At 30.1% G+C, this 16,459-nt stretch overlaps 1 protein-coding gene across 3 annotated transcripts; it reads right to left on the minus strand.

Moving 5' to 3' along the window:
- Positions 1 to 6,741: 6,741 nt before the first annotated feature.
- LOC149884160 (cytochrome P450 3A14-like) lies at positions 6,742 to 16,459 on the minus strand. Of its 3 annotated transcripts, XR_016455682.1 has the most exons (7): positions 15,298 to 16,459; positions 14,697 to 14,941; positions 14,054 to 14,347; positions 10,683 to 12,443; positions 10,130 to 10,395; positions 8,788 to 9,076; positions 6,742 to 7,103 (listed from the first exon to the last, which is right to left on the minus strand). XR_016455682.1 is itself a non-coding variant. In XM_090097900.1 (6 exons), exons 1-6 carry the CDS (start codon positions 15,515 to 15,517, stop codon positions 6,892 to 6,894), a joined length of 1,473 nt encoding a protein of 490 aa, XP_089954026.1. In that variant the 5' UTR covers positions 15,518 to 16,459; the 3' UTR covers positions 6,742 to 6,891. The 3 variants fall into 3 exon arrangements, 1 of the variants encoding a protein (XP_089954026.1); XR_016455681.1 differs by having other exon boundaries at positions 10,130 to 12,443; XM_090097900.1 differs by lacking the exon at positions 10,130 to 10,395 and having other exon boundaries at positions 12,231 to 12,443.

The raw sequence follows: 16,459 nt of genomic DNA on the forward strand, positions 1-16,459 counted from the left end.
TTTTAATGCTAAAATATGAATAACTAATCCTTACCCTCCATGCATTTAAAGGACATAAAATGAGAAAATTAAAAAACCTTTTATCAATGACAGGAGCATATCCTTCGTAAATCTCAACTTTACATTAATAAAAATCATCATAATCAAAATCAAATAATAGATGAACTGCATCACTAAGAAAATCACACTCCTGCCCTGTTAATCAAAACTCTTACCTTAACCAGGTTCTCCGAAAATAATTAAAGAAAAAATCTATAAAATAATTATTGGAAAATTTGCCCTCAATAATTCTCAATAAAATTCTTTAACAAGCATTGTGTGATTTACTTGAGACTTAATACATGATTATTTATCGGTTATCTAAAGATCTTTTTTTTTTTCATTTTCATAAGTTAAAAAAAAAAAAAATTAGATATGCAGATAAGGACTGTTTAAACACTATCTATACTAAACTCATATAATTCATATATATAAAATATCTTAGATAATACAATATGCTTTTTCAAAAAGTTATATTTAACAAATGGAATACCAATGCTTCAGAGATTCCAGAATTAAATAAAATGCTCTCTAATTTTGTGGAGCCTTAATGTTCAAGCAAACAATTTATTTCATGAAAATCTTAAGCAGTTGTAAAGTTTTAAACATTTTTTTTTTTTAACTAAAAAAGAAAGAAGTTATAAAATTTAAAATATGATTTTTTGCTTAAATCTTAAACACAACATCATGTAAACCCAACTTATTAGATACTAAATAGTTTTAAAATAAATTACTTCCATTAATCTTAGGAATTTTTCCATTAATTTTAAAAATTTCTCATTAGCTCCATGAATTTTTAATTATTAAGTTTTTGTTCAAAATCTGAAAAAATTCAGAATAATTTTTTATTTAGAATAATATAAAAACTAATTTTAGTACTTTGGCACAAAAAATCCTACCAATTCATTTAATTAAGTTATATACTTAAATCTCCTGCCCAAAAATTTGTTACTCAATGATGTATGTTATCTAATTGCAATTTCTCACCTGTTGCTATTTTATAAATTTCTAAAAAACCAAAATAATTGTTATAAAAAACAAACTTGTGGTCAAAGCATTTTAAAACTAACATAATTCTTGACTTAAAGGTAAAAACTTTTGTAGATTTTTTACCATAATTTATTCTTTCAAAATTAAGCTAGTTGTTGTAGAAGGGCAGAACAAAAATTACTATAAATTAACAACAATACTCCTTTAACTTGTTTAAGAAAAACAAGATATTAGCTCAGTATATGTACCAGAAATCAAATTTGTTATTACGTACATGAAACCAACGTGCCAGAAATCAACATCATTAAAGAACTGACTTGTTTTGAACTATCTATTATATTTAAAAAACAACAAAAATGACAAAATATATATATATATCTATCCTATATTATTTTGATTTTTATTGTATGTAGTGGTGACAACCAGTCGCTTAAGTTTTAGAAAAAATACAAACTGCTATTGTAAATGTCAGTCACGGTCTAAAAAATAGCTAATCATCGTATCCCGTATATACAGGATACAGATAATTATTCCTTTTTTGCGAAAACAAAATATTAAAGGTTAAAATTAAATCATTTAATATACTTGTAAAACAGAATTTTCTCTAGCCTGCCAATTATGCCAAAAAACAAAATTTTTGATTTCGCTACTTGGATGAAGTCCTCATTTTGGATATCATTAAATGACTTTTTCGGCAAGCAATGCGATTTGTATTTAGGGTAAATTCAAAGTATTAAAATTTTTTGTTAATTTTAAATTATCGTTTCTTGTATCAATCAAAATATCAATGTCCACAGATGTGGACATTGACATTTTATTGATTTTATCGTTTCTTGTGCATGTCAATGTCCACAGATCATGCATATCAATGTCCACAGATTTATTTAAATATGACAATCGTAAAAGAAATCTCTTTGCACTTCTAATTTATGAAAGAATTTTTTTGAAACTTTGAGTAAGTATTTTTGGGTCAAGTAATCTAACTTTGAAGCAAAATTTAAGATTTGGGCATCAGGTGTATAGGTGCATAAGTGGGGTGCATAAAATGGGTTAATGCTCCTATTTCATATTTATGATATTTGATATTCTTTGTTGTAAAATTTATTTAAAGGAAGCCTACTTCATCCACCTTAAATTTTGCTTCCGAATTATGGGTCCACACACCTAATACACTCGGTATTTGAAGGAACTTAAATCGAACATTCTAAACACTTGCAAGAATAAAATGCATATAATAGAATGCCTGAAATGTTCTTTATTAGAAAAAAAATTCAATGCATTTTTATGAGTTGCACTAAAGAAACATCATCAACTCTTCTGTTTCTAACGTAATTGGATTACTTTTGCAATTCGTACTGTAAGTCCAATCCTGAAACACAGCCTAAGCAGGTTAACTGTCTTATTTTAGAAGCAACAGAAGGATGAGTTTTAATCATATTTCAATAAACATTTTCTACTTGACAGAGTATTATTTTGCCTTAGAACTAGGGCCGGATTTTTACGACCTCACAATATTAATCACACAATGTTGGACACACAATCTCCATAAATGGGCACACAATCGGTGCACACTTGGAGATTGTCAACTGAAGTTCTGCTTGTGTGATATGATTAGGCTATGATCTGCATTCTTTATTTTTGTCAAATAGATTATTTTATTTGCATCAATATTCTGACTCAGGCTAAGTAGAACATCGAAATTGGATGGCAAGCCACTAGAATTTAGCGCAGATATTTTCTCATTCCTTATTAGTGCAGATTATTTCTCTCTCCAGTGGAGGTAACACAAATATTTATCCAAACTGCCATCGGATTATTATTTTTGTAACCATCACTGGCAGTCGGACTATCTTGAAGAATTCCTGTTGTTAACTTATAAGTTGACAACAGGAAGCTGTTACAACAGCTTCTACAGTCTATAACTTAGCCAGCTTAATTAGTTTCAACTTTCTATCTGTTTCAGACTGAGTATGGGTTAGAACAGGAGCCATGATAAAAGATCTTCAAAAAACCCTTCACCCTTCAAAATGAGTACAACCATGGTAAAAGATCTTCAAAAAACCAAAGCACTTAACTTTTGATGAAGTACAGCAAAGAAATGAACATCGCATAACACCATTGGTTCATAACATCGCATAACACCATTGGTTCATAACACTATCTATTCCTTGCCTTATTATCTTGATGAGAAATTTCTCTGTTTTCCAAGTTTTTCTGTGTTGAGAACACTTCTTCGCAGTTCTTTTTAATATTAAAACTTAGCAAAATATTCAAATATGCTAAGATTTCATTTGTCGTACACTATAGATTGACTTTAACAGTGTACATACTAATTTAGCATGTGCATAGCGTAAAAACCGATTTGTTGAGACGATCTTAGCACAATACATAATCCCACAACGCCTACATTTAAATATTTTCTAGTGCGTTATTTAAAAATTCTTTTATTCAAACCCCGTGAGTTTCCGCGATCAGGAACACCCATAATTCTACAGTTCAATATGTAAATAAAAGGATACTTTCAACCTTTCGTTAGTGATTTGTTGTGCTTTTCGCAATTAGACTTGTTTAGTATTAAATTTTGTTTAGTATTAAATATTGTTTTTGTGTAGTATTAAATATGTTTAGTGTTAAATTTGTTTTATACTATTACTTTTTTGAAACGGTTCTACAGAATATTGTTTCACGATGGAAAATAAAATTTTCTATTAACTAAGAGAACTACATATTTTTATTTTACTTCCATATGCATTTAACTTTAAAAAAAAATCTTCCTATCAAATTCACACCTCGAACTTTGTGTGTTCTATGAAATTTTGAAAACGTAAAATGTTGTAATACTTATTAGTTTCAGAACGTTGAAAAAAAAAAAATCCTGATCAACGCTGAACTTGAACAACTTTGAACTATCCATTTCCGATTAAGAAATCACACTAATTTTCAAGGATTTTGACAAAATACGCACAGTTTAAGAAATTAATTTTTAAAAGTGGTTTTTTCAAAACTTTAAAAAGTGAATTGCTTTTATTCTGAACAGTCAGAGCACTGTTCTAAGGGGCGGTCAATTCGGCATCCTTAAAGAAATTAAAACCACTTCGCTAAAAGTTAACACAGAACAATGAATTAAACTTATTTAATAGGTTTGCATCAGAAAAAGTAACTGTCCGTAAAGTATAGTTTGTTAGACCTCGTTGGAGTGATGAGGGAGTTGTTTTTTCAATTAGATAAGAATAATCAGTGAAAAAGACAAAGCCATTTGAAAAAAGCGCCACCTTCTTTCATGGTAGAACTCTTAGTTTAGTTCTAATCTCAAATATAAAACTGAAAGACATACATTTCAAAATGGTTCATAAATTTAAAACATAAATTTGCAAACATTTTTAGAGCTGTTATCAGGGTTTTCTTACAGTCATCACAGGTGAAAGTTTTCTTAACATCTTACAGAGAGCAGTGGATTTTTCGTTTTACCATCACCAGCATTTTAGGCAGTTTTCTCCTAACTATTGCTATAAGTGTATCGAAGTACTATACAAGACTGTTTGTAAATTACATATTCTCAGCGCCAAGTTCAGCCATTGATTCATCTGGATGCGTAGATTTATTTTGGTAGACAATGTAATTATCATTTTTGTTCAGTCTTCTACACTTGATATTTTCCTGTAGTTTAACGTTTCAGATTCTTAGCTAAAATGCATACAAAAATCAAATGTAAGGTTCTGCGTGATTTAACTCTCTTTGTTTACCTTTTTTTTGCAGAGTATTCCTAATTTAATACCACGTGTAGTCAAAGATAATACCACGTGTAGTCAAAGATAATACCATGTATAGTCAAATCAATGTTATCTTACTATTTAGCAAAAGCTTTAGTTCTGTCGGGTGCATCATGTCTTGCACAGCTTGTGTCTTGCACAGCTTGTAGGAAATCATCAAACCATTTTTCAAATACCTCAGTGATCAATGTCACTAGGTGAGTTTTTTTAATGAGCAGTTTATTGAACAAGTGCTGATTTCTTTCTGCTGGGATATTACTGTCTAATAACAGAAACGGTTCCTGGTTCTCGTCGTTTATATGAAGCTTATTTTACTCATCCATTAAAGCTACACAATGCTCAGCAATGTCATTAACGACCTTCATATACACAACCGTCTATAATAGTTCCAATGACATTGAGATTTTAAGAAGTTCTTAAGCTTTATATCTCTTTTTTTTAAAAAAAAATTTTGGTAAATCATAGTGATATAAGCGTGGAAAGATTAAGTAAAAGAATGCTAATAAAAAAATCATAAATTTAGCAGTATATATGCTTTTATATCGTCTCAAGTGGGTGCTTACGGTTTCTTCACCTAAATATACACTTCAAATAAATCATGAAATCTTCCGCGGTTTTCAAGACCAACGTTTATGTTAAGGTTATTAACTCTAAAAAGCATAAATATTTAGCAATTCCTTCGTATAACATTTGAAAAGGTCAAGTTTTGGTATAATTTTGCCAAAGCGAAGTTTGATAATAATTGTAATTTTGTTGCTTTGATTAAAGTTGACATTTTAAAAGAAAAAATGACAAGAAAACTTGAATTATCAGTAGAAACACGATTGGCAAAATTTAAATTATCGCAAGAGAAATATTCAATAATACAAATTTCAAAAACTGTAAGTATTCTATTTCAACGGTATGGAATATTATAAAATAGAAGGAAGAAAATTAAAGAAGAAATCAAAAGTGTGGTCAATTGGAAACGGTCAAGACGTCAGCGAAATACCTCTGCTACTAAAGAAGAATTGCTACCGTTAGTAAAAGAAATAGACAGTTAGCTGCCATAAAAATTTCAAGTAGTATGAATAATTTCCAAGAAGACTCAATATCTGTGACAACATTGAATAAACGATTAATGGAAGTAGGGATAAGTAGTAAAAAAGCCGCAAGGAAACCACTTTTTCGGTCTCAATATAAGAAAAGAAGACTACAGTGGGCAAAACAATATGAAACATTTACTGTTCATGACTGGAAACGAGTTTTTCGTACCGACGCACAGTGGGACGAAATCCCGATTTCGTGGCCAAAAGTCAAATTCTTGAGTTTTATAGTTTCGTCTTTTTAAATCTGACCTCAGATTCGTAATCAGCGACCTCGAAAACCCTCGTGTAGGTAATTTGGGAATTTTGGCCACGAAATCGGGATTTCGTCCCACTGTGTGTCAGCACAATTAGATAAAATTTCAAGGCAACAAAGTGTCCAATTAGACGAAGCTTTAAAGCAACACATTTCAAGTTTAAAACTGTTTTCTCAATAACGACTAGAAACTCTATTATATATAACGATAAAATCATAATAGTTCAATTTGCAACTGGTTTTAGATTTTGATAATTCAGAGGTCGAAACAAAATTACTAAACAAACTTGAAGATAAATAATAGCTTATCCTAATAACAATTGATTTCAATTAATGGACACAAAGAAAAGAAATGCTCGAGAAAATCTAGCTAAAGTTTTTTGAGATTTATGAAAGAGGTGAAATTTACGATGAACTCGCGTTGTGTAATTGATTAGGATGACAAAACACTGGAGTACACTGGTAAGTGTTTTCTATACATTTTAAAAATGTAAAGAACAGAGGAGGGAAAGGAAAGGTGGAATTAAGGGTAAGGGAAGGAAGCGTTTCTTAATTTATTATAATCTAAATGAGTTGGTTTAAACAACAATAAATCTAGTGATTCCAGTATAAAAGTTTAATGGTATCAATTAATGTGCACTTTTAACTCATCTAAAATAAAAACCAGGTAAAAAAAATATCTACAAATTATAATAAAATACATATCAATCACTTCGTTATGTAAAACAACCAACACGCATAAAGCACAGCTTTATTCACATCTCATCCTCACCATAATTTCCTTACATGGTATGATCGTTAGAAAATTACGTCGCTTATATTCTGTAAACTCCGGATCAAGAGAAAATGAGAAATTCAGCAAGAGTTGAACAGCAACGTATTTGATTTCGAGTAGAGCGAGATTTTTCCCGACGCAGCTGTACGGACCATAGCCAAAAACAAACGATGTTCCATTTGATTTGTCTTGAAAAACAAAAGAAAAAAAAAAACATTAAACGTAATATTAACAGCCTAAGTAAACCTAAGTAACTAAATTATGACTTAAACACATTCCATAAAATTTACAATCGATTAAATCGGTTGTAAGTATTTCTCATAACTCACAAACTAAATTATAAAAGTAGAATTGTCACACCAAAAAACATTTGCTGCTATAAACTTAAAGAGTTCTTTTTTAGTAAACTTTGGAAAATTCAATTTCTCCTAAAAGCATAGAAGTAGAAGGTATAGAAGTTTGTTCCTTACTGTTTGTTATTCGTTTATTAACGAAAAAAGACAAACGCCGATGCTTTCCATAAAAGGTGTAAACTAATTGCATGTTTTGTACCTTACATGCTAAACATCAGGCAACATCTAAATCACATAATTGTAAAAATTAACCTAAACTGAATTCAATGTTTACTATTTTACTTCAAAAAAGGCCATTCAACGTTTAACAGGTCATGGTATCTTAAAATTGAGTGACGTACCAACTTAGATAAACAAAACTATTTTTTATTTTTCTTAGTTGGTGAGAAAAGAGAAAAAAGGCTTTTTAGATGCAATCAGCTGTTTCCAATTAAACATGAGGGAATTTTACAACCAATGATATTTAAAATGCTTACACTACTTTAAAATTTGATAAACTTTTATTGTCGAAAACAAAAACTTTAAAACGAGTTGTGTCCAGGCCATTTTTTTACTGAATTCACAGTAATGCGCTTTATTGGTTCAAACATTAGTTCAGACGTTGACAATTGAATTCAAACCAAAATTTGACCTCAAATTTATTTCAAAGTTTCATTGAAAAAGCACTCCTGACTTGCCCTTGTCCAAAGCCACCTTTCAAGTGAGCCTTATAACAACTTCTTAGGATTAAGAAACTTATTTTTATTAGACATATTTGCTGTAAAACATAAACATGTAGTAAAATAAGAGTTTAAAATCTTGTGTTATGCAACATTTCAACTTATTGTAGTTTATTCACTATTTGTGCTAAAAGTTATACCAACAGAAACATGGTAGTAAAAAAAAATAGGGGACGGCAGTGTCCTAATAACTTCTTCCAAAGTCTCACCAAACCTCTGGAGAGAGGTGTAAGTCCTGCTTAGACAGTATTGACTACAATAAAATCATTTCAGAATAATTTGCATAAAAAAGATTAGACTAGAGGTTGTTTGAGAGCAAAGGTTTAAAAAATCATGTGTAAACATTTTTTCTCTCAAGTGGAACAACCCCTTTTGCTTAAAACCCAGCTGAATCTAGTGAAGAAATGCATAAAACTCTTAGTATTGACATGCTAAAATATGGAAACCATGTATACTTTGAGCTATACAATTAAGCTTCTAAAACTAAACTTTTTTAGCATAAGGTCATTACCTGGTCAAAACGAAAACCTCACCAGACACTATAAAAAGTTCTTTTTTGAGAATTTGAGGCAACAAAAACTTTGAGGCAACTGAAACTATCAACTAAGATGATATGTTTTAAAAATAAGGTATCAAAACAAAAGATTTCTTTTATTTTGATAATTTTATTTAACTTTTAAACAGCTTTAAATACAATTTTTCATTACCAAATTGAACATAATTCAAAAATGATTTAAGTCACCTGATTTCACAGTATTAAGTGTTAAAAAAAGCCACTATGTTGTTACTAAATTTCTTACCATTATCTTTGTATCGATCAGGATTAAAATCTTCATCGCAATTACCATTGGAGTTTAAGTAAAACTGCGGTATCATAAAAAAGGTATCTTTGGGGAATGTATACTTGCCAAAAACACATTTGCTGACAGATTTACGCCCATTAAAAGCAGCAACACCATAATGGCGAAAACATTCCTTGATAAAGCAGTTGGTGAAAGTCAACAAATTCAAATCATCAAAAGATATTTCTTCAACATTGAGCAATTTTTCATGGATTTCTTGTTTTGCACGTTGTGTAAACTCTGGGTACTAAGAAAAAATTCATTTTATAAATATTAAAAATATTGCAAAATTTTAATTTTTTGATTAGAGATTGGAAGATTAATTTGTTACTAGCTGAAAAGAGAAGCCTGTCTGCAATGCATACAATTATCTTTAATACAAATGCACTACTTAAAATTTTATTCTTATGAGAATAAATTATATCAGACAAGGTTTATAAGACATCCCACAGTTATGGAGAGCACAATGCAAATATCAATTTTAATAGTGATTGGTATTATCTATTTTAAATAGAAGCATTTATCAAGGAGGCAGGGGACGTAAACCTAAGTTTCTATATTTGCAGGATACAAATTTTTAAGGAGTTATTTTTGAAATCTAGTTAATTATGCTTATAATTAAATGCAATTTAGTTTCAATGAAATATAAAAATATTAAGTGCAGATTTGCTTATTACCTACTTTATTGCAACTGAAATTAATTTAAGTAACAAGGAAAGCTTAAGCAAGTCATTGAAAAATATGAATATATGTTATCTTGTTCAATAATTTAAATTGAACAAGATATTTTGTTTTGTAAAGCTGCTGCTCAAACTTCACATGAAGCTGCAGCTTTACTATATAATATATCTTGTTCCGATAAAATGCAAATAATCAGTGTTAGATGAAATAACTAAAAGAGACATTGTAAGAAAGAAATTTGTTTAAAAAAAGATTAAATATAGGGGAATGTATACTAAACCAAATAAAAGAAATTTTAAAAAATAATTGGCTGCAGCTACTCTTCTGTTGGGTGTTAATACTTGTGTTCTTTGCAACAATCTTTGCCCAGATGGACAGCCCTTACCTGACATCATGGCAAAGAAAGTAGACTGCGTTTTGTGCAAAGTGTTAAAAAATTGTTTAGTGTCTCTAAAACTATTACCAGTTTCTGATAAAGTTCAGGTAACCATTATTGTGTAATGCATTAATAATCGAAGTATTTGCTTTAAGGTTAAATGGTAACGCTTTTGCTTAGCAAAAGCAGCAACAAGATGTTTGATATAAATAGAGAATGAGAAAAGCACGATCAGACACCTACCTCCGAAACTTAAATCATTGCTTGTCAATGCTATGCAACCACTGAGCATGTGTCAGCACCATAACTAAAAAATTCTTTAGGATTGTTAAGCTAATTTTTGATTTCAGGAGTTGTTAACAAGCAACAAGAGACAAATAGTAACTCATAATGTCTCTCAGCTTAATTAATGATTCAGAAACACTGCCACAACTTTCCAGGTTTCAAGTAGAAACTTTGTTGCCAAGATTTTCAAAAACCAAGAAAGATGAGCTATCAAACAATTACATCTACAAAAATAGTAACAAATAACTACAAGTGATATCTTCTACAATTATTTTAACATAGAAATAAAAGTAGAGTTGAAAGAAAAACTTTTTGTTTCGTTTTTAAATTCTACCATTATTTTACAAAAAAACTCAGACTAAAGCTTTAAAAATGTGACTTTAAACATGATCTAAAAACAGCCCTGCTCTTAAATTAATTTTATTCTATTATTTTGTGTGGCCACTTAAGCAACAGTCCCTGTACAGACATTTTTTTGATTTAAAAGTAATGTATAGAGCAAGATGATTACCAGCAGTATTGATGCAATTCCCAACTGTATAATGGATTTTTTCATTGTTGCCAACCAATTTCAATGACTGTTTCGCACAATGCCAGCAAACTATGTGTTGCTTTCCTTGATCACCTGAGAAGCCAAATTCATCAAAATTCAACAAATGACATGAAATGTTTTTGCTAATACCTACTTTGTTGAATTCTCTTTGCAGTGTATTGAAATACTTTGCTATGATTTCTTGCTTGCAAGAAGCAGCTCTGAGTGATGAAATATTGCCTATGGCTCTAATGCTCAACTCATGACTCTAATGGTTTATGAAAAGCTTATACCAATCTCTCCCTGGTGTTAGGAAACAAATGAGATTGACCTTGGAAACAAATGAGATTGATCTTGGTGTTCCAAATAGTTGGTAACTAGTGTGATGATATCATTGTAAGCTCTACCAAAGCTCCAATTGGATAATTTGATGAGTGTAATTACCAGAAATGATTCAAGTTGTTGCAACGATCTCGTGTTTAAACCACTCCAAATAGTTTCACTTATGTCATGGACATGTCTGTGAAGAGTTGCTACTAGTACGCTGAATGATTTACCACTTGGTACTTTGGTCAATGCAAGCCTAACATGCTCTTTGGTGGTTAGTATTTCTTTTTTCTTTGAGAGCAAGCTGTTTTGGTGCATATCTTATATTAGAATTATAGAGATTGATTGAGATTTAATTAATAAAAGCTGCCTTTAAAAAGTCAGCAATTAGCATATTTCATTCAGCCACAATTCTCCGCTTCAGTTTTTAACTCATAACTTTATTCCCAAAAAGTTTTACCTGGTTTAATATGCTATAATTCTTATAGCATATTAAACCAACATCAGAACATCCCTCGTGGGATTGAGCTGTGTATCATACATGGTGGACAGGGAAGCCATCTTAGGCTAATGTGATTTATAATATTTGAAGAATTACTGACTCTCTAATAAAGCTAGAAGTACTTCAAATAAGGCTGAACAAAGTCGAGAAGTGGAATGCTAGTAGGTGACATTGAGCTTGAATACTTTTACCTAAAGAAACTGAAAAATCTGATTGGGTGGATGAGGAGCTTGAGGGACTTGTGGATGAAACAGAAATTATATACTCATTAAGTTCAATGATATCAAACTTAATTTCCGAGAGTTTTATGTCCATTTTTATGTCCATTTTTCAAAAAGAAAAAAAATATCATACACATTTGAAAACTTAATAAATTATAAAAAAAACATTTTTTTTTTAATGAAAATTTCACATCATCTTAATCAGGAAAACATTTTCTGCAGCATGATCAAAAAATATTTGCAAAAAGTTTATTCAATAACTAAGAGCAAAAGAAAAAAAAATATTGTCATAACTATTTCATTCTACCTGTTTAATTCTATCCTGTTTTACTCTAGTAAATACCAATTAAAGCATATTAAATAACAATTGAGGGAAAAACATGCTAAAAACTGCATCATATCTTCTGCATAAAACTGCTTCAAAACTGATTTATCAAAATTTTATGGTTGTTAATTAATCATTAGAAGACTGATTACCTTAGCAAAACAATGAGTCAACCAGCTCAGAGATTTTGCAGTTGTCTCCCGGCCAGCAAATAAAAATCCAAAAATGTTTCCTTTAATTTTGTCTGCTGTCATCTTAGTATTTGTATCTTCATCAATTTCGTTTATCATCATTGATAATACGTCTTTTTTTTCATTTTCAGTTAGAGTCCCAGATTTAATCTTTTCATCACGAGATAGTAATACCTATAAATGCAAATCAATGATATTACATATTGTTAAGCTTTTATTGCAACAAATTAATTGGCTTTCAACTAATGTGAACCATCTTGTTAAAAATAAAAACCAAATAAAGTAAGCTAAAAAACATATTAATCCCTTAGACAATATTAAAAATACAAGGGTAAGTCAAAGTTATATGCCTTTTTCCTATGGCACATATTTAGTATTATCACACAACATTCTTGCAACCATGATAATAGTTGGTACAATTGTGATCATAGGATCAAAGTTAGAGAATAATAACAGTGTAAGGAATGTAGAAAATACAGTGTAACCATGGATGCTCCACAATCAGCTTGTATCAAGGAGGAACAAAATGCCATCATCTGATTTCTTTGGTCAGAAGGAGTATCAGGGGCTAAAAATCATTAGAGGCTCTTATCACAATACAGGAACAATTCATTTCTAAGTAGAAGTGTTTATAAGTGGTTGTCATATTTAATTATGACCAGATAAGCATGAGGCATTGAGAGGGAGCAGGACACCCTTTAACCTTCACCACTGATGAGAAGATTCAGCATGTTTAACATATGGTCATTGTGAACTGCCAAGTTACTATTAAAAACATTGCTTGTTCTCTGCAGATTAGTCATGGCTCTGCCTTTCAAATTTTCCATAATGAATTTGGCTTCCATAAGGACTGAACAAAATAAGCAGCAAGGTAGCTTACTGAAGAGCACAAGCGCAAACATTTTGAAATCTGTCAACATTTGCTCAATCATTACAACAATGGAGGCAAAAGTTTTTTGAGAAGAAACATGGGTCTATCATTATAAACCAGAATATAAAAGGCAGAGTATTGAATAGAAACATTCTGGAATGCCAGTTATGAAAAAATTCAAGACTCAGGCTTGTGAAGGTAAAATAATGCTAACCTTTTTTTTAAGAGCAAAAAGCTTCTATACTTGAAGATAATCTGGAACAGAGGCTTACAATGGACACTGCAAGATACAGTGATTTACTGGCCAGTAAGCTGAAGCCAACATTTTGCACCAAATTCAAGGCCTATTACAGTTTTGTTATTGCATGACAATGCATACCAATACACAGCTACTCACACCTTTTAACCAATAAGCAACTAGGTTTTGATGTGCTAGAATACCTTTCTTACAGCCTAAATCAAGCCTCAGGTAAGTGATTTTCTTTGAATGAAGATGTGAAAAAAGCAGTGCATAAATGGTTGCAGAACCAACCAAAAACATTCATCTTGACAGGAATATGCAAGCTTGTTGAATGATAGAACAAGTGCATTCAAAAGCAAGAATTATATAGAAAAATGATGTATTTTTTATCATTGTTTTTATTGGTAAATATATTGAGCAAACAAAAGTGCATATAACTCTCACTTGTATAACATAACTTATTGAGCAATTTAACTGAATGATTATAAAAAAATCTTACTGCTTTTTTACAAAATTGAAAGACTTTTGGTCAATAAGTTTTAAATTAAATTTTTTTATAAAGATGAAATAGTGAATAGTTCAATTAAACTACATTCAAAACGGAAAAGAACAAATACTATTTGAAGTACATTAATTAAAATGATTATAAAATTAGTTTTACAAATAACCCACCTGGTCAAGGATGCTTTTACATGTTTCATGTGCTGATTTCAATTTACCAAAACTTCTGATAAGTTTAAACATAAAGGGAAAGGTGCGACAAACTACTCTAACCCTCATATCTTGAAATATGCCAAAAACATGACTAGATGCATCACTATATAATGAATAGCTAGTGTTCTGTGAATTAAAATCTATACCGAATCCTAACTCTCCGATGACATCAAAGGTGAAAAAGCTATAATATTTCTCTACAGCAACATTGACCCAATTTTTATTACTGTCTTTAATACACTCTTTTAGTTTCTAAGTAAATAAACACATTTATGTGAGATTTAATAGAAATAACAGATAGAAAAAAGATTTAAATCCTTAAGTTAATGACGGTTGGTATACAAACAAAACAATTTTTCAAATTAGAGATCTGCATTTTGTGTTGATACAACATTATGCAAAAATAAAAATATAAAAAAAAAAAGTAAAATATTGCTGGCACCATCTAAATTTAATCTATATTTCAACTCTTTTCCTTCAATTTCCTTTTAACTTTTTTCATTTTAATGCAAACTTCTTTGCAAACATTTGCAATAGAAAGAAGTAGCTTGCATTATACTTTTTTATGGACTTACTAGTCAATACAAAAATATAAAGCAACCTTTATCAGAATTTCCCCATGCTTCTTAACAACTGGGAGATAAAATCTCATTTGCGGAAGAATGAATCCTTTGCTTAATATTTTTTTTTGATAACGATGTTCTTCTCCTTCAACAGTCAACAAACTATCACCAAGCAAAGGAAAAAATCTTTTCAAACCACCCAAACGAACAAACAGATCTGGTTTTGATAGAACTGTTTTTGCATATTCAGCATCAACCAAAACAACAATACTATCAGAAACAGCTGTGTAAAACAAAAATTTTAAATATGTTAAATAAAAATGTGACAGCATATTATTTATCAAAGAAAGATAGTTGAATATCTACAACTTTGTTCAAATTATATATCACAAATTCACATCCTTTCATTAGAAAAATATTTTCACATTTCAACTTAGATTACTAATAGAACAAAGCTAATAAAATACATCAAATATATTTTTAGCGAAGCAAATAAAAAAAACTTTAATTTGTATAATTGATTAGATTTAATATTAGATAAATTAACCATTTAGCTTTATTAAAGATATTAACAGGTTAATTTATCAAACACAATACAGTTCCTACTCAAATAACAACTGTAAAATTACATCAACAAACCATTTATGGAATCAAGTTTGAACAAGCCTTCTGCTTTAAATTGATTACACCACTGAGCATACAACTTTAAGTGATCTTTCTCTAACATTAACAAAGGTAAGTGACCCAGCAAGGGCCACCCTTTAGGCTCTGGAACACCTCTAAATGGCGAAAACAGCTGACATAAAAGTTTGTAAACCACTATGGCAACCAAAACTGTGATGCAAATGGTGGTAAACATCCTCCTTCTTTTAATCCCTAAATTCTTTTAACAAAACATGTTTTTTAATTCTTTATTATAATAGGAAGAAGGAAAAAGAGCAAGTTTTCTCTAGTTAAACTTATCTCTTTCAGCAAACCATCAAGCAAAAACTGTTTCCCCTATGCACCCTACATCAACACATTCAAACTGAGAATTAAGCTCTTAATCCCACAAACAATATATTTCAATAGAGTTAACCTCATACTCATCAAGTATTGCTTGCATTGAACTTTTTCCTTTTATAATAAAGAATATTTTGGTCAAACTGCATCATAAATGTTTTATGAATTGTCATAACTTTTTAAATTCTTTTTTATGAATACTCATTCAGACTAGTTAAGTTGAAGCTTACTTGACAAGTTTGAGAAGTTTTGAACTTATCTAAAGTATATCAGGTTGAAGTTAATTATAGTCCATATAGCTTACTTTATACATTTTTCATTTTATATTCAACAAGGAATTATCTATTGGTGCTAAAAATAGGCAGGATTTTGAAAACTGTACCCTTTTCTAAAAAAATGTCAGTTAGCTAAAGTAAAACTGATTTATCTTTTCTTTGTTTAAAAACAAAATCGATAAAGTCTGATTTGTTTATTCAATAATAATTGATAATTCTAAATTTCTCTAAATGACAACAGCGAACTTGTGGTAAACTGATTATGATTTGAGCAACGAAAATGTTAGCAAAACAATTTCATTTCTCTGCAAGACTTTATTCATGTATTGTAGATCTCACAACGTACTACAATTTTTACACAAGCATCCCACTAATTTAGTAACAAAAAACTTTTTTGCAAGATGTTCTAGGTCTCTCTCTAACGATTTGTTACATTTATAACATTTAGTCCGGTGTCGTACAAATTTATTTCCCCCATAAATTTATTTCCGTGGCGCAAGTTTCAGTTACTAAGGAAATAAAAT

The sequence above is a fragment of the Hydra viridissima genome, unplaced genomic scaffold (genome assembly GCF_058129835.1).
Source record: "Hydra viridissima isolate aposymbiotic clone 2 unplaced genomic scaffold, HvirCarnegie_v1 scaffold_9, whole genome shotgun sequence".
Lineage (NCBI taxonomy): Eukaryota > Metazoa > Cnidaria > Hydrozoa > Anthoathecata > Hydridae > Hydra > Hydra viridissima.